The 22,838-nt window shown below is 37.0% G+C and overlaps 1 protein-coding gene across 1 annotated transcript in view; it reads left to right on the forward strand.

Moving 5' to 3' along the window:
• ccdc146 (coiled-coil domain containing 146) overlaps window positions 1-17,899 on the forward strand; it is a 61,906-nt gene extending 44,007 nt beyond the window's left edge. Inside the window, exons 18-22 of the mRNA XM_055153943.1 lie at window positions 3,137-3,247; window positions 3,371-3,508; window positions 7,236-7,361; window positions 8,992-9,114; window positions 17,531-17,899. Of these exons, the coding sequence (XP_055009918.1) occupies window positions 3,137-3,247; window positions 3,371-3,508; window positions 7,236-7,361; window positions 8,992-9,114; window positions 17,531-17,731 (699 nt within the window). The 3' untranslated portion in view covers window positions 17,732-17,899. The remainder of the gene's footprint in view (window positions 1-3,136; window positions 3,248-3,370; window positions 3,509-7,235; window positions 7,362-8,991; window positions 9,115-17,530) is intronic.
• Window positions 17,900-22,838: the final 4,939 nt, after the last annotated feature.

Below are 22,838 nucleotides of genomic sequence, written 5' to 3' on the forward strand. Positions count from 1 at the left end.
TTTTATTTCAGAAAGGTCAAAGGTTAATTTTCTTGTAAGCTGCTAATGTTGTGGTTATTACTCGGGAAGTTATGTTCTTGTTAAATCCAAGGCCCTGTATCCAATTTTACCCCATGTATTTGAGCAAAATGTACCTTGTCCCAGTACAGATATATGCTACAGATGTATTGTATAAGCAGCTCTTGAGGTCAAAGTCAGGTCTGCTTCCTGCTGCTTCATTTAATACAGTGTTTTATTGTCCAATGATCAGGAAATGCACTTTAGCATACTAGTTGTTGTTAGCTTTGTGACAGGAAAACTCTGCTCTAGTCTCTGAAAGTTCTGAGAAGTGTTTATACGGTTAGTGTAGTGAATAATTAGGATATGCATGAAGTGAGTGAGGAATAACTTTGGACCACTGCAAACCATTTAAAGTTAAGTTTTGTTTTTCACGTTTTTAGATGGTAATAATCAGGTACAGCGCCTTTAAGTAAGAGTGTAAAATGCACAGGTTTAGAATACCCCAGGTGGAGTTAGAAGACTGAACACTGTGTAGACCTATTTGTAAACGCTCTTTATTGAAGGACCTTTATTTAGAGCGATGCATTTTATGGCCCAGTGCTTTTCAGGTACCTATCCTTCCAGGGAGTGGAAATAGTCAGAGACACTTTATTCTTGTTGGTCCTTGCTCTCCATTTTCTTTGCTTAACCCGGCCGCTTTTATTCCTTAAATTGGCTTGAGGGCACTAAAGCGACGTGCTGTAGTTTTGTAAGTGACCCATATTTCCCATCAGCGCATTGGCTTTCTGTTGAGCCAGTGTAAATTATGTCCATCAAAGACGCTATCAAAATGAGTAAGCCCTTAAGCCCCGTACACACTGTTGCTGTTTAGCCGTGTGTGTGCAAGCGAAGGCCCTGAATTTTAATACTTTTTGTCTCAATAGTATTTTCCTCTGACTTTGTACCTTCAACTCTACTTCTACATGTCTGGAAGTACCCCCAAAACCTCGTGTCTCGGAGGGTTCCAGTGGCGTTTTGAATTTTTGCTTTCTCTTATCACACTTTGCCAGGGACTTGTCACCTTGCAGTAGCTCTTATAGGCAGTACATTTTGCTGAGAAATGGGTTAGGCATTTTTTTAATCCCCAGTGTAATTCGTATCTGAGACAACCGCAGGGCAAGGCCGACAGAGGCAGACTAATTCTACAGCTCTGCTCCTGCACTGATATTATTTACTCATCTTGTTATGTCATGCGTCCTATGGGAAATTACCTGTATTGTTTTCATTAAGGCAGTCTGGCTTTGAAATGACAACTATAAAAATGCAGTTACTTTTGCCACAGCAGTTTGGTTCATCAATAGTTGGAAAGTTTACTCTGAGTCTTATTCTGAGTTGCTCTATAAGCCTTAGAATGAAATGTAAAACTTTAATATTTCAGAATTAGTTGTGGGTTTTCTCATTTGGTCCAGTGGATTTGATAACATTTCAAATGAGAGTGAGATTCAGTCATTTCTAAATTGTCAGTGACTGATGCGCTTGGATCATTACAATCGAGAGGTCTACAGCCAAGTCTATAAACGTATGTGGTTTGAAGCAGATTTCCAACTTTGTTCACGAAATTAAAAAGCTATTTCACTGCTTCTAAGACAGACAGAATAAAATCAAATTGAAAATCATAACTCATCAGCATGAGGAAAAGAAATGTCATATCGCCCTAGTCCAGATTTAACCTCGTCTCTTTTTTATGGTTTTCTGACACTTTCCAAATCTCGATGATAGTTCTTGATCATCGAGTGCTTAGGTGGAGGAACAGCCTCTTTTGCATGCCGATGTAGGAAAGTCGAGCACCTGGAGTATAGTAAGTAAACTTCGGACATTTTAAGCACTAGCCACTCTGTCTTGTATCACTTCATTCATAATGTTGGCAAGTATCATAATGTTCTCATTCAATTTGCAATTGTCAACTTATAGTATTGTGTTTTATTCAGTGATGGAAGAATACTTTGCAAATGTATTTAATGCTGAATACCCAAAGTGAAATGTGTTAGTAATGTAATGTAATTAGGGACATAATAATAACCCAAATATCGTGATATCGTATCGTCGAAGTTCTCACAATAATGGACCGTGGACCATCACAATATATCAAATTGCAAGTCTTTTTGCTTAGATTAAGAGTTATGGTGCAGCAATAGCTAAAAAAAGACAGAGGGAACTACATAGACCATGATCCTTTGCTCCATTTCAGTGTACATTACAAGAAGAAATAACAGTTCTAAGCACTTTTAAGTCTTAGTTCTTTGGATAAAGTCTTGTCAAGGCATTTTAAGAGGAAAAAGTAGTAGTATATTAACAGTTTTGTTAGCCTTCACAAAATATCGCAATAAATATCGTTCCGTGAGATGTATATCCTGAAAATATCGTACCGAGAGATTTGGATATTGTTACATCCCTAATCGTGAGCCTCTCCACTATAGCTTGAGCTTTCCCAAGATATCGCAATAAATAGGTTCATACCGTGACGATATCGTATTGTGAGACTTGGATATCGTTACACTCCTAAATGTAATGTATGGTCCAATCAGAGTATTGTATTCTGAATACTTGGAATACTTTTAAACCGAGTTGCATTATATTTTTGTAATAATATAACTACATAGTATTACAACCTGCTTTATTTTTGTTGCTGTTTACTATTCATTAGAGAGGGAAAAAAACTGTACACGCACGCATTGCAAGAGCTGTATTTTCTTTTTTCTTACTAATTAAATGAATGAAAGAGTAACTGTACCAGAATAGAGTTACTCAAAATTAGTATTCAGTGTTTTCAGTACATGTATTCAATTACTTCCCAACATTGGTTATATTGTTATAACATATCACATTTTACACTGCTCTGTTTGAATACAATGATAGATATATTAGTTGGGGTCATAAAGAACAAAATATTCATTGTATCAGAGTGAATAGACACCAAGAGAACAATAGTGCGTTCTTACGGAGATTATTATTGCTTGAACTTGCCTCTCCATCACCAGTTCTGTCCACTCCTGCATATTTCATATCTATGAGACTTGAGCGGTGCCTTGGAGGTTTTGTGGGCTCCTGAGTGCTTGTGCTTTTTGATGTTTACGTAACTTTTGCATGTGTCTTTCAGTTGTCCGAAGCTCGAGACAAGACTCTGCAAGGCCTGGATCGAACTGTGGATTACAAAGAGCTCAGAGGCAAAGACCCCACTGCAGCTGAACTGGTGAAGAAGATGGAGCAGGTAAAACACACTGCGCATTGAGCTGCTTGTTATTCAGGACACTTATTTTTGGCATTTTAGTAGAAAACATTTTGTCCTAAAAGCTGTGATCCAAGACAGTAATGATTGCGTGTGCACGTGCAGCTGGAGGTGAGGCTAGCCGAGCGTGAGAGACAGTTCCTGGAAAAAGGACTCCTCGTGGAGCAAGTGAGCCGCCTTATAACGCCCCTGAGAGCGCGCATGGACAACTGCCGAGAGGACGGACTCACACTGGCTAAGAAGGTAATGTTATGTATTGGTTAGAAAGATAGATATTCAATAAGAAATTCAAGTTTAAACATGCACTGTGTAACTTTTCTTCTCTCCACGGAGCTGTTGTTGCTTTGCCTGGGATGTTCCACAGCAAAAGTTTAAAATGTTATAAATCCTGGCAACAAATACTGTAGCTTATGTTGTAATCTTTCAACCAAGGCTATTGATACTTTGCATTGACATCGCCTAGGGTTGTTCTACATGCAGCTGTATGAGGGAATGTTCGGCAGTTGCCATGGTGACACAATGCACACATTAGGAAATCTGTCAAAAAGTTTTAATATAGTCTGAAAACTCAAGAAAAACAGGAGCGTGTTTAAGTGTTTAGGTGTTAGGAGAAAACCTGTTGGAAAACCTTGCTAGCTTGTGACTGTAAATTTATGTGTGAGACACTTTTAATAGCACAAATCATCTGACATGTTGTAATTCCAATTAAAAATAAGATATAACATAATAATAGAGCTTCTGACAGAGCAGTGCCTCCAGTTAGCATCACAACCTCAGGGAATGTTAATGACATCAGCTGCAAAGCGTGAAGAATAATATTTCAGCATTTTGTAGGTAACATCACACATCACAGTCCTTTCACATTTGTCCAATACCTAAATCTCAGCTAATGCATTTAAGACCAGTTTTTGAATTCAGTTAGATTGTCAAAAAATGATTCTTCCAGCGTTATTGGGAGAATAGTAAAAAAAAGAGATACAGTTTTACAATATCACCCACCACTTTCTTACTAGGCAATGTGGATGAAGTGTCTTGCCTAAGGACACAATGTCAATTTTTGCCACTGGCGCCCCGCTGTGGCACTTGATTTTCCCAGTGGTCTTCCATCCAAGTCCTAACCAGGCCCGGCCTTGCTTTGCTTCTGAGATCTCACGAGCTCAGGCTTTGACAAGCTGGTATGGCCACATTATGTTTATTATGTGAATTATGATATGGCCTTCATCAGTTTGTCACAGGGATGAGTTGTACTTGTGGCCTGTGAGAGAGCGGGATTGAGGCCAAATAAAAGTAAAACAACAAATGACATTTTTGCTGCAACATTGTATAGTGGACTAGGCTGCAGCACAAATTCTTAAATACAATGTTATGCTGATGAATATGCACCAAAATATAACAGACCATGAACAAACTCTTAAATATTTAATTGTTATAAATATTGTTTTATTTCATCAAGCGCGACAAACCCTGCATACATTAGTGAACTTTAAAACTAGAGCTGGAAGTTTTGTAATTAAAGGTGCTTTGTGTAAATTTTCTAGTGGAGGGTCCGTCAAATGCTTTTCTCCACAGAGATGGTGTTGAACCTATCTTCATTTTTGGAATTATAAAACCACCTGTAATTGAAATAATGTAAGGTGGAGCTGTTTAATGTCATACTGTGGAACATTCCAGGCAGAGTAATGACACATCCATAGAAACAAGCAGGTGACAGACTCCCAACCACAAAGTTACATACTGCATCTTTAATCCTTGGCAAATGTATCAAACACATAAATAACAGCCACTTTTCTTTCACTGTCTTATTGAAATGAATGGGACAGAATGTTAATATCCAAGCTGTGTGCGCAGCAATTCCAAACACGTCACTCCTGAAGGGTCTATTAGCTTTCTGACATTTGTTCATTCTCGATCTTCTTTTCTTTTTATTTTATTCTTTTGCAAAGTCAAAGTCAAAATCTGTAGCAGCAGCTTTTGAGCTCCATGTGAGAAGCCCTGCAGAGCGGGCATTAAGGAGTTCACTGAGCATTACAAATTACAAGAATTTGCACTTATCTTTTACTTGGACTATAAATAGCTTCAAACATGGCACATGTAACTTCCTGCAGAAACGTGAGTGTGGCAGTGAGCAGCTCTACAGGTACAGGTGGTTAGCCACCTGTTCTATTGTTAAAGCTGCACTGTGTAACTTTTGGTTGGGGTTTCATCACCTGCTTGTTTCTATGGAGATGTGATTGTTCTGCCTAAAATGTTCCACAGTCTGACAACAGCTTTACCTTAAATGTATTAAATTACATTATTGCTCAAAAATACCTTGAAAAACAGGCATTCTGATTGTGAGTGGGGTTGCCTCTCCACAGATCTGACCTGTAAATTTGGTTTCCATGAAGATAGAAGATAGATAAAATATATACATAACAAACATTCTAGACAAAGAAATTACATCTCCATGGAGACAGGTATTTGATGGACCCTCTGCCAGAAAAGTTACACAATGCACCTTTAATAGGCTACATTTAACTATAATAAACATTATTAATTATTGCTTTTCTGTTGCATAGTATTTACAATTTATTATTGTTGCAAACTAGTCATTATTTTTGCAAATTAACTGATGTATTGATTATTTTTTTCATTTAATCAATACACAGTGAGATAGTAAAAATAAAGTAACGCAAGTTTTTACTTGTATTTGTAAAGGTGCACTGTGTAACTTTTCAGGTGGAGGGCCCGTTATCTGCTTGTCACCAGGGAGATGTTACTGTATTGCCTGGAATGATCTACAATATTAGCCAGGCTGGCGCCACCTAGTGCCTCTGCTCAATTTCATTTCTCTCCAACGACTAGACCAGGAATCAGAATACACTAGACAGTTTGCAAGAAACTCGGAAGTTGTAGATCGCGCACCAGCCAATAAGTGAAGAGCTGTGAAGCCATGACGTCAAACTCAAGCACCTGTCCTGGTCCCTTTTGTGGTACAGCACAACAGTAAACAAAGTGGTCGAGATGGACGTAGACGAAGCCATACATTGTGTGTTGGCAACAATTCCCGAGATCGAGGATTTAAAGACGGAACAAAGAGAATGTTTGGTGAATTTTATCAAGGGGAAGGACGTTATTGCCCTTCTTCCTATGGGATGGTTGGTTAAATAAAAAAAAAGTACCCGCCTACCGTCGAGTGAATCCTTAATGGAAATCCACGAAGTGAAATCGGATGGTGAATCAGACTACTACAATGTGGCATTAAACTTATCTAACTCCATGGAAACAAGTTATTACAGGTCAGATCTTGGGAATGGTGACTTCAAATACAACATATTTAGCTATTTAAGCACATCTAAATGAATAAATGCTTAATAGATAAGTTTCATGTTACACTGTGTAACATTCCATAGCAAAGCAATTACATCTCCATGGAAACAAGCAGTTTGTAGACTCCACACTTTAAAGTTGCATAGTACACCTTTAAAATCACCATACAAACAAATCTAAACATAAATAATTATCATAAAGAAAACATTAAGAGAGAAGAGTGTAGAATAAAAACCTTTCAATCATAGACACAGAATTGTTTATAGCCTGAATTTATTGTCAGAGTAGAGGCCTGTCTCAAACGTACGACTGAAGACTTGTGAATGTGAAGTTTTCATTAATTTGAACCACACGAAGCTAAACCTATACCCCTGACAACTTCTTGATATTTTAGACAAGTGCTTTTATTTTTCATCAAAACTACAAAATTGTTATTCTTGTACTGTTCTGGCTCAGTTGCTGCTTGTGTTGGTAATAAAACTTCTTTCTATAAGCACACAAGATGGTTTATCATCTGTGTACCCTTCAGCCAACGATTGCTGATGACTAAGTTGAGGATTACTTCAATAATTTATTAGCCTTGTTCAGTCTGGTTAGTTTTTGCAGTTCTAAAAATCTATTAAATCTACCGCTAATATCTCCGTGTTTGTTTTTGTTGCAGTTGAATGAGATACGAGCTAACATCCTCAACGTTACTCGCAAACTGATGGCGACCTCGGCTCTCCTGGCCATGAGGCAGGCTCTGGTCCTCAGTCTGCAGCAGGAGATCAAAGACAAAGAGCTGCAGGTACACTACACGCATGAACGTCGATGCGGTGTTTTATGCCAGTGTTATGAGTTAGGACGGTTGCCATAGCGATGAACAATTAAGTCCTCAAAAAGTTGCATAAAGCAGGAAGCAGGAACCCATGAATGGTTTTCAGTGATAACTTTTCTGTTTTGCTGGGGGTCAGTAACTATGACAACACACTACACACACTGTACAAACATGGGAAACAGGACAGCAGCAACAAAACCGTTTTGGTCTGAAAACTCAAGAAAAATAATATGGGTTTAAACAGCTAATTAAATCAGAGTTGTGTTTCCTGTGTTGATTAAAAAATTCTGTGTAAATTGGCTTGAGAGGTAAAAGCTGAATTACCTTAAGTAATTTTACAGGCCATATACCTATCTAAATGATAATGTAAAACAACCCATCAAAACACTGAATCAAATTTTATTGTTATTTTTATGTATCTCTGGTGGTCTTGTTATTGTTCCTCATCTCTTGCCTGTAATTGAATGAAAAGTAATGATACACACAGGGACAATTAAAAAGAAAAAAACAATGAGTACTAATTAAGAAATACTTATCATATGAAGACAAGTTTTAAATGTAAGTAAATATATAGTAGTATCTATGACAACCATGTACAACTCTTAAGTGTCTGATTATAGCGCATGTTAAAATAACTCTGGATATAAAAGTGAAATTATCACTACACCAGCATTTACAGATGAATTCTAAGGTAGGCTTCTTCATTTAATGTTGTCTTTTAATTAAGTTGTTACAAGGAATACTGATTGTTAATAATCTTTGACCCAATGTTTTATTTATAACACTCTGTCATTTCAACTTGCTCTTTTAACAAAATGAAATAATAACACCTAAAATAAAATTTAACTTCATGATAGATACAAAGTTTCAGCAGTAAGAAACGTGTTTTTTAGAAAGTAACTTTAGGTCAGTTCAGCAGAGACCGGGGTTGTGTCACCTAGAAGATAAAAAAGATAAATTTAGCTTTCATTCAGATTTCATTCAGTATTCTGACTCTATATAGTGATAAATATATTAATCAGTAGTGACCCAGCTGCTCATCAGGTTGTTTCACCTTTTTATGGACATTTGGCATATCTTTCTAGCAGCATGGGTTCATAATGATGAGAAATTAAGAGCGTTGTCATAGCGATTAACAACAAAATATCTTTTGAATGGGAAAACTCCTCGAAATATTGCATAGAAACCCGAAACCCATAAATTTTAATACTTCTAATAGTCATACCTTCATTGTTTTACACAAAAGATGGAAGTATTGTATCTAGACTAAACTATATTTGTTATTACAATCTTTTAGCAGCAGTGACATATAGTATTTCGTCCCTATGGTCACCTCCTCTCACATAAATATTGCAGCTCACTCGTGGTATAACCCTAGGACCCCCTGCAGGTGCTGTTTGCCTGCAGCCTGCTCCATCTCGCTCTAAACCCAACACATTTAGAGACATAACTTCACCTGCTGTCCCGCACTAATGCCACCATCTGTTTTTTGGAGTGCAGACACAAATAAAGTGGGCCTGTGTGGTGGTGTGGAGAGCTCCCAGTGACGAGAATACAAAGTGAATGCTGTGTCTCTCTTTGGCCCCGTGTGGGTTTTCAGATGGACAGGTGCCAGAGGCGGCTGGAGCAGGACCTACCCCTCTGCCCTGAGATGGAGGAGGAGTGGAAGAGGATGCTACGGGACAAGAAGAGGAGGCAGAGGGACAGAGAGGAGAGAGAGAGGGTAAGTGGACATTTGAGACGTGTTAGACTAAAAGGGTTTTATCTTGGAAATGGGAAATAGCACTCACAATCTTGCCCGCTTGATATCGGCTTGTTCTGAAATAAAGTTGTATTCATTTTTAGATTGAAATAGCCAAGGGACTGATAAGAGTCCTTGAAATGTTATGTTGTCCTAGAATTGCTGCGTAATGTTTTAAGCCCAATTCGTTACAGGAAAATTATTTGATGAATTCAAACAGTATTGTGTATATTTCAAAGTTCAAACTCTCCATAAACCCGTCATGATAACACATTTTGAAGGATGATATACTGTATTGCTACAGAAAAATATTGCAATAAAAAGATAATATTGAAACTACTATTTCACTGATACAAAGCAAGATCATTCCAGTAAACCTATTTTTAAATGTACTGTATCATTAAAAGGCCTGAGCTGCAACAAATAAATAGCAGAATGAATAATAATGAATAAGCCATAGAAGTTACTTATTCAACCCTTTACAGCTCAAATCTTACCTTCTTACATAAAAATGGCAAAAATCTCCCCACTATCGCAAAGACATTGTACACATGATAAATACTGAGCCCCAAAATATATAGTTCCAGCTTTTGTATAATGAACGATAAGTTGATACAGTAATTATAGCGACTGACCTAATTGTCCTTTCATACGTCGTTTGAGTTATGTTTTGATTACACAACGCTTCACTATAAACTGAATTGCTTACTAATGTTATTTTTATTATTATTATTATGTATTATTATGTATGTTGCTGCCTGACAAAATGAATTTCTTTAGGATAATAACGCATGATCTATCTATCCCTATTATATTTTACAAAGCAGGCTGAACTAAAGTTAGACTGAACCAACTCAGAGTTGTCTGTTTCAGAAACCACCGTTAGACCATTCTGTGTTTATTCACCTTGAGTTTAGCCGAGAGCAAACAATGGAGCCAAGAAAAGAGGATTCTCTTTAAACCAGAACAGGCTCCTATTTCAGAGTAGTGCTGAACGATTATAAGAAAAATCTAAGTACATTTTTTTTTAATTTTGACAAGTATTGCGATTGTGATTAGATTAGCAATACATGTTTAAAAAAGTAGGATTTTGTTATTTATTTAACTGTGTAGTTTATAGTTATATATAGTATTATTATTATATTATATTAGTATTATTGTTATATTAGAAATTATAAATGAAATTAAAGATTTAAAAGTGGCAACAGGACCAGGTTAAGTTCACAGATTGAGTTGCTGTGGTAACTGACCACAGGTATAGGTCAACGCTCTGTGAAACTGAAAGCTCACTTAGCAGCGAAATCATAGTCTAAAAGAAAATCTGCTCCGCAAACCACTGAGTAAACCTCTTTAAATTGTTTAGAAAAATGACAAGTTTAAAACACTGGGTGCACTATTGTATTGCCCTCAGTATAAAGACGCAAAATGGAGGTGTTTTCTCCTTGAGTAGTTCACGATCAGTGGAGTGGAGGGGCAGACGCACTGAGACATAACACGGCACATGACAGACTGAGTAGAAAACAAACAGATGTAGATGCAGATCAGTACCTCCTCACCTATCTCGTATCTCCACTCACACCTGCCCGAAACACGGCAGAATACTCCTCTTCACTCAAATCAATTCTGCACATCGTTGTTAAGTTTTCTGTTTATTCTGTTTATTTATAGGATCTATACTAAGCTACTTTCTGATCTATGTCATAATGTTTCCTCATCAGAAACATACCTATTTGTGTGTTTTGTTTCATGCACAAATGTTGTTTTTGTTCCACCTTTTGATGTCATGTGGTAATACAGGAAATGCTCCACTGTGTTTTTAAACTCCATACACCTTCACTAGAATCAGATGGATGATTTCAGCCCTGGAAATGTCAATCTATTGAATAAAAAATAAAAGGTAGCTGTACTGGAAAACTACAGCTTCATGACATCACAAGGTGGAACAAAGTAGTAGTAGTAGTAGTAGTAGTTTATTTGGTCATTTTGCAGCACTACAAAACCAAACAAAACCAAACATAGACTACAATCCCATAGATCATGACTGAAAGGGTTTAGGCTGAAGTTAAAGGTACTTATAATGCCTAATCCTATTAAACAATAACAGAATTCCAAGAAAAAACAGCGTATGAACAGCTTTTACATTTACAATTTCACTTATGACTTACTGTATATATAAGAGACAAAATATAAATTAAAATAAACAAAACTCAATGCATAATTCATTCATTCCAGAGCTCTATATCTTTCAAAACATAACGCTGTATATTTTTTTTTCAAAGGCTTCTACAGTGTTAGACTTTTTTTTTTTTTTTATCATCACTCAAGTTATTCCATATACTAACCCCTCTAACAGAAATACAGTTATGTTTTTTCTTAGTTCTTCTCATTTTTTTAAAGATACCTGTTCCTCTAAGGTTATACTGACTCTCTCTCTGCTCAAATAACTCCTGTAAACAAGGCGGAAGCAGATGAGCATAGGCCTTGTACATCACTTCGGTCAACTAAAATCAAAAAATGTAAGTGATTTTAGCTTAACAAAAAGAGCATTTGTTGGTGCATAGTAATTCGCATGATTAATAATGCTGATAACCTTCTTTTGGAGTACTTTTTTTGTATTATAATATTTTTAATTTTTATTATTTTTTATTATTTTATTATTATAATTTTTTAAAGTATTCCCCCATATTTCCAGAGCATTTTGAGGTCTGGAGATGTAGACAGACTAATAATTCAGGATTACTCAAACATGTGTTGTAATGAAACAAAACACAACTCCAGGTATGTTTTTGATGAGATAACAACATTATAACACGGCTAAAAGCTCACAAGTGTCAGTTTTGTGTAACATAGGACCTTTATAAATTATTTGGCATTGGTCCTAACACACAACATGCGTCTTCCAGTTCACAAACAAGTCCCTGCACGCACCTCATACAAGATGATAACAGTGGCCCCAAATCCTTATTGAAATAGGATGTCATGCAAATTTTTTAAGCTCCTTATTTTTATTTGTTGTTATTGGTGCCGTGTATCCTGAGTTAGCCTTGTTGTGTTTTCATTATAAGTGATGGCACTGATTTTGTGTGACCGTGAAGACAAAGTGGTCAGAAGGTTCTAATACAAAACATGCATGGATAGAAACTGTATCCACGGTATCATCTCCATATGCAAATGTTTTAAGCTTCTCATTTTTCACATTTGTTGGCAGCGTCTTTTTTGGTCTTGTCTTGTTTATTTTTTATTGAGTGAGAGCATAGACAGATTTAATTGAAAAGTGACCAAACATTTAAAGTGCAGAGTTTCCAACCTGCTTGTCTCCATAGAAATGTTCCTGGTTTTACTAAAGTTCCACACTATGGCATTAAACATCTTTCTCCATGGAGACAAGCAGATGGAAGCATCAGGGGAAGTTACAGGTGAGATCTGTGGAGAAGCAAGCCGCTCACTTTAAGAACTTAGGTTTAGCAATAAAAATGCTTGAATAAATGCAAGATAGCTTCATTTAATACCATAGTGTGGAACATTCCAGACTAAGCACCATCATTTCCATGGAGACAAGTAGGTGCTGGGCCCTCTTCCAGAAACATTATAGAGCCAAGACCAAATAGGACACCCTCAAGTCAAGTATAATTGCTCAGTTTTGAGCCAAAACTCCAAATGTAATGATTTTTTTTCCTTCTGACCCCTTGTGGCTATAGATGTACATATCTCTGGGCTTAGACTTACTTAGACTTTGACAAAATTTATTGATCCACTAGAGAAATGATTTGGACACAGTAGCTCATACATCACACTATATTATAATAACAAAGGGCAACAATATAAATGGTAATAATAAATTCAAAATAAGTAGCAAGAGACTGGTGCATAATTCATAGTTTTACAAAAGTATACAAGTGAAGTAAAAAGACAGAAGTATAGAAATGTGCTTAAAAACAGTTTCCTTACCTGTCTTAAAGTGGTAAACACAGACCAATCACTCATTGCTAAAACTGTCTGCACAAAATCAAACTGAATACAAATGTTAATCTCTTTCCTTGTCACAAATCTGTTGCTTCTGAAGATCCATATTTTGTTGTTTATTTATGCGCTCGTCCTCTCTGTGCTTTCAAGATCTATTATTATTTGTGTTGTGCTCAGTGCTCAGATCACATGCCAGTGGATAAACTGTTCATATGCATGAGAAAACGGCCCCCTCTTTGAAGCCTGCGCGTGCTTTAGCCACACTTCATTTGCATGCTGTTGCGGGGTGGAAGTCAAAGGCAAAGCGCTACATTTCCAGACGTTATTTTCACAGCAGTTCGTCGACATGGGTCCATCAAACACACTGGGATCACATAAGGTTTTCAAGATGTCCTCAAAAGTTTCTCTATTTTGGTTTGGGCAAAACTAGACTAAAATGAACACCAATGAGTGAGTCAGTCCTTATCTCAATTATGCATCATCTGATTGCTTTCCCGTGGACTCTGTGGTATTCATGAATAAACTAGATTTGAACCCAACAGAAAATATTCCAAATTGTTCCAGCCAGTAGGGTGTGAATCTCTGTGGCACCAAATTCTGCTTCATTAGATTGAAAATTGATTTTTGAATAGCCCACCCTGTTAGAATAATTATTAGATTTCATTCTGTTGGATAATGCTAATGCTTACAGAGACTGTCATGCAACACAACAGCGACAACACAAAGCATTTATTTATTTTATTTTCTAATTGTTTTTACATAAACCACATATAAACTTGTCAGTTGAAAATACAAAGGAAAAGCTGAAATAATGTAATTTAAACATTTTGGAGAGCACTGTTTTGTTAATTCCAGGTTCAAACAGAAACTGCACCATTGATTTGTAGCTTTGTTTTTATTCCTTATTCATCAAACAAGAGACAATTACCCTTTAAGTATATGTGACCACAAATTGTATCAAATAATGTAGTAATAATTTAATGTAAGAGAAGATAGAATAGGATTGTGACCATAAATGCTAAATGGTTTATACAGTGCTGTTTCACCTTCAAGGCACTCAAAGCACTTTACATCAAGGAAGCACTCACCCATTCTCACACACATTCATACACCAGCATACACAGACACTGGGGCGAGGCAGGTTAAGTGTCTTGCCTAAGGACACAATGACAGCATTCATCTGTGGAAGCTGGAATTGCGCTGCCAACCTGTGGGTCAGTGAGTCGGACCAGTGGTGTTAATGTCTGTTACGAACCAGTGCTACGGACAAAGGAAAGTAACACAAACAAGATGTGATGTAATGTAAGTGGCTTTTATAAAGTAAATGTAAGTAAGTATAATAACAAAAACAAGATCTTTTACATAAGATAAATCAAAAATACCAAATACAACTAAACAATACCTCAACTGGGTTAAGTATAAATCAAAGAAAATACAAATGCCCAAGGGTCAAGGAAAACTGGCCATTAGACAACAAAAATTATAGGTCAATAACGACGTCTACAGTCACAATACACAATTCAACAAGAGAAACGTCTATCAATGAGAGTGGCGAACTGAAACTGAAATCCAGCCATGCAGAGGGTGCACAGCACTTTTACTGGATGATGCGATGGGATGTGTAGGAAGGGGATTGGAGGAGCGGGACGACAAACCTCCAACCACAGCATGATGAACATTGGAGCCAGCGACGGGACCACACCCCACCAATCAGGCGCCGGGTACCACACAGCATATGCATATACAGAAGGCACAAACAGTAAAACAAATGGAGGGCGCCGGGTGAGGCAGAGCCGGGCCGCCAGCTGTAACAATGTCAAGAGTGGGAATCAAACTGCGAACCTTCAGATCAGTGGATGAACACTAACATAAATAACAAACATAGATCCATGCTTTTTCCATGCAGTTTAAAAAACTTCAATTTCTTTTTAATGTGAGAAGTGTCGTTGCGTTAAAAAAAAAAAAGAAAGAGGAAACTGTAAACCTGGAAGTCACACTTACCACCCCTACTGCATATTGTGAAAGTGAATTAAGTGAATCACGAGTCACTGGGAAAGTGACGTCAGTGGTGACAAGTATTGCATTCACACCTTAAAAAAAACTGAATACATTAGCATTTTAAAACATGTAAAACAGTGGTATGTTAAAACACATATAGAAATAGCTCTGTAGTTTGTTTCACAGTTAGATGAGCCCTGCGGTCATCCTGAGCTCCACCTGCGTCAGCCTCTCCAGATCCATCCATCCACATCAGTAATAATTTAGTAGACATCCATTTGCCCTTGAATGACTGACTGCTAAAACCATACAAGTTTATTTTTTACTCTGCGGATTGTTAAACCAGCTGTGATTTGACAAGCCCCCAGAAAATGATGAAGAATAAAGGCGTGGAGTAAAAATAAGCTTGCATATTGAAGTCAGGACGTGTTAACTGGAGGAAGAGACTTTGCAATGTGAAATATTGCTAATGGTAAAAGCTCTGTGCATTGAATTGCTTTTGAATAGTCTCCTAGTTATCCGTGGGTTTCAGAATGATGAAAAAGTAAGATTGTTTCTATAGCTATAAACAATTCAAAACTAAATATTATATCTTTTGAATGGGGAAAAGTGAAACCCCCATGAATATTTTGTGAGTGCAGCATGCTAAAGAATGCAAACCAAAAGCAACAAGTAGAAAAGAACATTTACTAGTTAATATTATTTATGTAGATTCTCAATACCTCGAAATACTTACAGACAATTTTGCTGTATAAAACAGTTGTTAGAGTCATAATGCAACTCTGTTTAAAGGTGCACACCATGGTAGTGGACCTCAAAAGTTACACAATGCACCTTTGAAGTTACGTATTGTCTAGCTGAAGAAATAACCAGGTTGTCGCCACCTAGTGCCTCCGCTCAATTTCATTTCTTTCCAGGGACTAGGTCAGGAATCGGAATAAAGTAGATGATTTGCAAGAACCCTGGAAGTTGTAGACTGCGCACCGGCCAATCAGCGAAGAGCTGTGAAGCCATGATGTCAAACTCAAGCTTCTGTCTGGGTCCCATTTGTGGTACAGCACAACAGTAAACAAAGCGACTGAGATGGATGTAGACAAATCCATACATTCTGTGTTGGCAACGATTCCCGAGATTGAGGATTTTCACTCTTTGCTTTGTTGCTGTTTCTGTTTTGCCAGAAATTACTTGGACACCACTGAGTGTTTCGGCGCATTACATATGTCACAATAGCAGCGACTAGTAAAATAAAAAAAACGTACCTGCCTACTGTCGAGCAAACGAATCCTAATGCTGCGAGGTCAGAAATTTCACTTCATGGAAACCGATGAACCAGGCTACTAAAGAATACTGAAGCGAGAAAATGAGAAACGAGAAATTCGAAAGAAAATCCCACAATATCGTTCACATGTACAGATTTAGAGTGACATTCTCTGCATAGCTTATAAAAGAACTGTGAAATATTGAGATACGACATATACCAGTTTGATTTTGCTCTGACAGACGCTGCTTTTTCTGTCAAGATGTTTTTCAAAGTCTGACTCTATCTTTTCTACTGCTTATCTCTTTAACGTTTTTATTTTCAATCAGAAATAAAATACATATCCACCCTGTTCCTCTTTATGTAACATTTTTACATGATTACTCAAGAAAGCAATGTGCTGAGGTCTACAAAAAATAAAAGATTGCGTGCTTTTCTGCCAAACATTTATTTCATTTTGAACTGATAATCTTCCCAATGTTAACATCTTGCATTACAAAACCAATTCTTTTGAACAATATATTTTGCTTTACAAGTATCACCAAAATGTCTTAAACTAAGAATCTACTAGCTCTGCAACAAGTCTGAAACATGTTTAACCCTAATTATAAAATGTTCTATATTATGCAAAACTGACTCTGGTAGGATTTTATTCATGTTAAAATGTTATTATCTCATCAAAAACATACCGGGGGTTGTGTTTTGTTTCATTCACACGTTTCAATAACCCTGCATTATTAGTGTGTCTACATCTCTACAGCTCAACCTTGTGATGTCTTGAAGCGGTTGTTTCCAAGTGAGCAGCTCCTTTTTCCTTTTGTGCAGTACAAATTTGCTAATCCAGATCTGAAATCACCCAAATGATTCTAGAGAAGGTGTATAGAGTTTTAAAACACATTGGAGCACTTCCTGTATTACCACATAACATCACAAGGTGGAGTTTTTCCTATTTGAAAGAACTCAGCCTAAATATGCAGGGTTTATATATTAAACGTGTGTGAATGAAACAAAACAAAAGTCCATGTTTGTGATGAGGAAACAACATTATACTAGATCAGAAAATAATGCAGTATGAAGACCGGTTGGCTCTAAATTGTGAAATAATAAATATAATATGTTCAAATGTGGTACCTTTCTCATAAATTGTCTTCTAAAATTGTTGTTATTGTCTTATTTCAGTTGGCCCAAGAGAATGAGTGGAAGGAGTTACCCAATGGAACATTCACCACCGCCCCTCGCCGCCCAGATGCCTACATCCCGGAGGGGTCCGAGCTGCCTGTGCCCAGACCCTACGGTGCCCTGCCCCCCTTCAAACCCACGCCCTCCGGAGCCAGCATGAGGCACATCCGCAAACCGGCCCCCAAACCTCTGGAGATATAATAAAGAACATGTACACAAGTAACAGGTGTGAGAAGCAAAGACATGTTTGAGTAAAGTTCACTGCATGTACTTTTGTCTTTCTCCAATATCAGAATGAGAATCTGAATTGTATTATTTATTCCAGTATAAAAAATACACAGAAATGACACACTGTACTTAGGTCCAATTATCAGTAGTGTAAAGTAGTTAAACATATTGTATTACAGCTGCTGATGACAACAACATTCACTGAAGCTCTGTTACTCAAATTAGAATTTATTAGAATTTAATCTGCGTTTTAATTTAATGCAATCTGACCAGAAAAAGATGATTTGTGTTTTCTGTTGAGCAGCAGACATCTTAACAGGACTATAAACGCTCATATTGATCACAGACTCCGGAAATGTGTTGTTTAAACCATTTTGTGTTTTTTCTTGAGTTTTCAGATTACCTTAAAACTTGTTTTTGACAGTGTTTGCTAATGTGTGCATTGTGCCACCATGTTAACTGCTGAACAAACAAAATATCCTACCCTACTTAACTAACCAGAATACCAGAAATGGAGACCAATTCCAAAGGGAAAACTAAATTGGTCATCAAATCTTGCACACGATAACACAGTTTAACAATATTTGGTCGTAATCTCACAAATTGCACTAGCTATAACTTGTAATGGGAACAACACAGATGCAATTTCAGTCAAACTGTTTCACATTATATTAAATTATCCTCTTCTAGTTCTGTCAATCTATATTCTATTTCAGTTTTTATTAGTATCAGACCTTGTACAGAAAGTATGATTTTAAAAAGTATATACTCAAACAGAACAAGTGAGGCTTGCTGTCCAGACAATAAAACTGAAATAACAACTTGGACTATTTGAGGGATCCCATAATTGCAGCTACTTACCTCTATGGCGGTGTATTTTTGCACTGTTGGTAGTTAGTGTCATTTAAATGGCAAGTGTGTGAGAATAACATCAGCTTTTCTACGTATTTACTTTATTTTTACAAGTTGAAATGAGACTTTTTCATACTTTTTCTGCTCCTAGTGAGAAAAGTGAATTCTTGAACACGTTTTGGGAGCGTTGTGTGTTTTTAATTCCTTTTGTTTGATTCTTGGCAAGAGTTTGTTTACACTTAAAGTCAAATTGAATAGTCCAGAAGGGTATTGGGAGGATTATGAGTAAGAGAGCATAAAAAATTCCCCCAAAAATTCCTGTTTTTTGCCCAGAAACCTGCCAATCAAAGTGTCCCAACCCCCTTAAGGACACTAATGTATTTATGCCATGCTTTTATAATGTTGCCTCGAGTGAATAAATTGTGGAGGACTTAAGCTCTGAGCCAGGCCGTAGAGTGGCTGTAAATGTAAATAGAGATTGGGAGAGTGTGCAAGGCAATGAAAGAGCATAGAGAATGACAAAGAGAGAATTTTAATGGAGAGCAGGCTGTGAGCAGAAGAGGAAGTCAAACACATGAAAGGGTTAGGGCTAAATATGGCGCTGCTGCGGAGTTTACTGCTGGTTACCACTGACCGGAAAAGACTGCATTTCTAAGTGCTTTTGAGGGCAAAGAAGGGCTACTGTGTTGGTGTTTGAGGTCCATGTGAGGAGCATTGCTTTGGTTTGTTCTCTCAAATCTGATATTCTCTATTCATGAGTTTTATCTTGAATATATTATATGCAACATTTTCACTTTTTAGAATTCAGAAGAGATGCTCTTTTGTTTAAAGGTCCTATATTACACAAAATGGACTCTTGTGAACTTTAAGACCAGTATCGCTCCCATTACACTACACCATATCCACCAAATTCTAATAATGACAACCCACTACTATATCTAGAATCTAAGAGCCACTGTGGATTAAACCTACACTTCCATAAGATCCATCCAACATCTTTCTCCACTGTATTGATTGTTTACTCATTGCCACCAGCGCCAGAAACTAAAACACTGTTTGCGCATACTCCAAATTGGACGTTCATTCACGTTACATGATTTCACGTTGTTTTTTTTCCCTCCCTCCATTTAACATACATAAAAAGGCTAATGAAATTTAAGACCTTTGTAAAAAAATAAGATTGGACAACATAATTTAAGACTTTTTAAGACCTTAATTTAGGAACATGAAATTTAAGACCTTTTTAAGACCTGCGGGGGACCTGTATAATGTTATCGCATCATTAACATACCTGGAGTTGTGTTTTGTTTCATGCACACATGTTTGAGTAATCCTTTATTGTTAGTCTGTTGACATCTCCACAGCATCTTTTGGTGTCATATTAGGTTAGGTTAGGTTGCTTTATTTGTATCTGTAGGTAAATTTGTTTTGCAGGTTTGAGAGGCAGGTCCCACATTTCACATTTCATTCATTCATCCACATTATGTCCAATAACACGTATAAAAACACTGTTACAAAATAAAGTGTTACAGTGCTCCAGAGCAGAATGGTTTGTTCCATAAAAAAATTCATCCATGTAGTGGTAGTTTTCACATTCAGTTCAGTTGAAATTGGCAATTCCAGGACTGAAATTATCCAAATGATTTTAGTGAAGGTGTATGGAGTTTAAAAACACAGTGGAGCACTTCCTGTATTACCATATGACATCATAAGTTGGCTCTGTTGTGTTTTCTGTTTGAGAGAAGAACTCAGCCTTAATATGCAAGGTGTGTGTGTTAGACATGATACAAAACTCCGGGGATGTTTTTAATGTGGAAATAACTTTATAACATAGATTAGAGAACAGTGCAATATGAAGCCTTTAAACTGTTAATCACTATGGCAATTTCTCATCATTCAGAAATTCTCCTATGGATACTTGTGTGTAATTAGTAATGTGTAAAATTAGTCATTTTTCTTAGTCAGTGGTGAGTCCCAGTGGTGGGAAACATCAAATTCTGTTTGGGATTTTAGGATTTACAAAGTTTTTTGGATGAGAGTACAAAAGTCTCTACTTTAAAACACAGTCCAGATGACCTTATGAAACCTCTTGTCACTATAGTTTTGACTGACTTTCATTGATCCTGGTTTGGTCGTGGTCTTGGCCTTGTATATTTCTGATTTAAAGCTATATTCCAGCTATAGTTGCTAGTGCTCATAGTCTAGCTGCTCCTATGCAGATTTACACGTCTACTTTGTATTCAGCAGCCAAGGCCTTGTAAATAAAAATGTTCTTGTATTAAAAAGAGATATTTATTGCACATATGAAACATAATATTGGTATATACAGGTTTGTCCATATCACTAAGCTCTGTTCAAATGCGCAATTGAAATGGTATGGATAAATGAGTGCTTCTCTGTGAACCTGTATTGCATTGTCAAATACACAGCACAGTACATTCTAAGTTTCACATGCAGCCCACAAGTAGCCCACTTAAAATACCTGCCGCATATTAAAGGTGCATTGCGTAACTTTTCAAGTGGAGGGTCCGCCATCTGCTTATTGTTTTGCCTGGGATGTTCCGTTAATCAAATATATCTTGCATTTATTCAATTACACGAGTTTTATGTTTCTCAAAACTACCGCAAAAACATACATTCTTACAGTGAGCAGGCCCTCTTCTCCACAGATCTGAACTGTAACTTGGCCTGTTGCTGTAGCTGCTTGTCTCCATGGAGATAGTTAAATTAAATGCCATACTGAAGAACCTTTAAGAGTAAACAGGGCATTAGGTTTGATGCTACTACTTTAAACACACATTCATGGATCATATAAAAAGTAATGCTGCCAAATTTTGTGTAATAAATTATTAATAATAATCAAGAAAAAGTATTCCTATAAATAGTCCTAAGCAGTTGTACAATCTGACCTGACTTGTTTGTGTTTTAAAAATGTGATCCATTTTCTTTTTAGTTCGGAGCCACACATTTCCAATATTGTGAGTTGGCGTTGAGGTTCACATTGGGGTCACCGCTTCTATTTGCTCTGTTGTCTGGTCGTGCTGCAAGTCAAGCTTTTAAAAGGTACGAGGAGGAGGCAGGAGCAGTAGTTAAATCCACTAGCCTCCTATAGATAGAACATGTGTGTAAGAGTGTGTAAGACTGTGATCATCTGACTGTCAGATTAAATTAGCCCCTGACTGTTCAGTGCTAATTAGCTCACTACATAACGCCAGCTGCATAACAGAAAGTAGATGAGGGATTTGGTTGTGTTTACAGGAAAGAGGAATTCCCAGGAAAAAGGGAGGATTTAGGGGAACAAGTTGGCGAGAAGTGGAGGTTCAAAGATTGTGTAATATGCTGATAAAATGCCGTAATATGGCCCCAAAAACTGCGGGTGAGTCAGCGTGCGATGACTCCTGCAATGAGAAGTTCCTTGGAATCACCACAAACAGCACTTTCAGACGCACTTCACCCTTCACCCCTCCTTCTTCTTGAGTTTAATGACTGGCGGTACTTTCAACTGTCTATTATTATGCCACCTTCTGTGTAGTTTTAATATTTGTACTGTGTAAATATTTTGACAGTGTTAAAATAAAATATAAAGTCTCCTGAATATTCCGTTTTACACCAATGTCTTTATACAGTTAGCTGGCTGTAAAAATCTCTCTCTCAGCATATGGTCTAAATCTCCATCAGTGATACTCGCCTGAACAAATGAGGCACAACTGTCGCCAATATTAATAGTTTTATAATCACTCATTTTCATGCTATTTCATAAAAGCGCTTGATGAGTGATGAGTAGTACACATCCAGACCCGCCTTATTACACCGTTTCACCAGTGAGTAAAAAATGTAGTCAAATGTAGGCCTATTTATTTTACTTCAAAACTGTCCAAACACAAATAAGTGCACCTTTTATCTCAGTTGCATTTTTCTTATTTTATAAATGCTTGGATGATCTTACTAATGACTAAATAACAACAAATACTTTTTAGACCAATCACACTGTTCCTTATATATCCAGACCAGCCCCTCTGCTCCCCTTTAATCCTCCAGATACAGCCTGGTACTAATTTAGCATTTATTTATTTGAAATGAGGTTGTGGGCAGAGTTTATGTATTTAACAAATTAACTATTTTAGGTAAGAAGCAGAACTCACACGTGTGGTAGTTTTGTAAAGAGCCACTGTGTACGTTTTTGTTTGTCTCCACATACGTTTCAACCGAACAGCAGCGATTGGTTAAA

The sequence above is a fragment of the Boleophthalmus pectinirostris genome, unplaced genomic scaffold, assembly GCF_026225935.1.
Source record: "Boleophthalmus pectinirostris isolate CB_2022bp ecotype Guang Dong unplaced genomic scaffold, ASM2622593v1 HiC_scaffold_18, whole genome shotgun sequence".
Classification (NCBI taxonomy): Eukaryota; Metazoa; Chordata; class Actinopteri; order Gobiiformes; family Gobiidae; genus Boleophthalmus; species Boleophthalmus pectinirostris.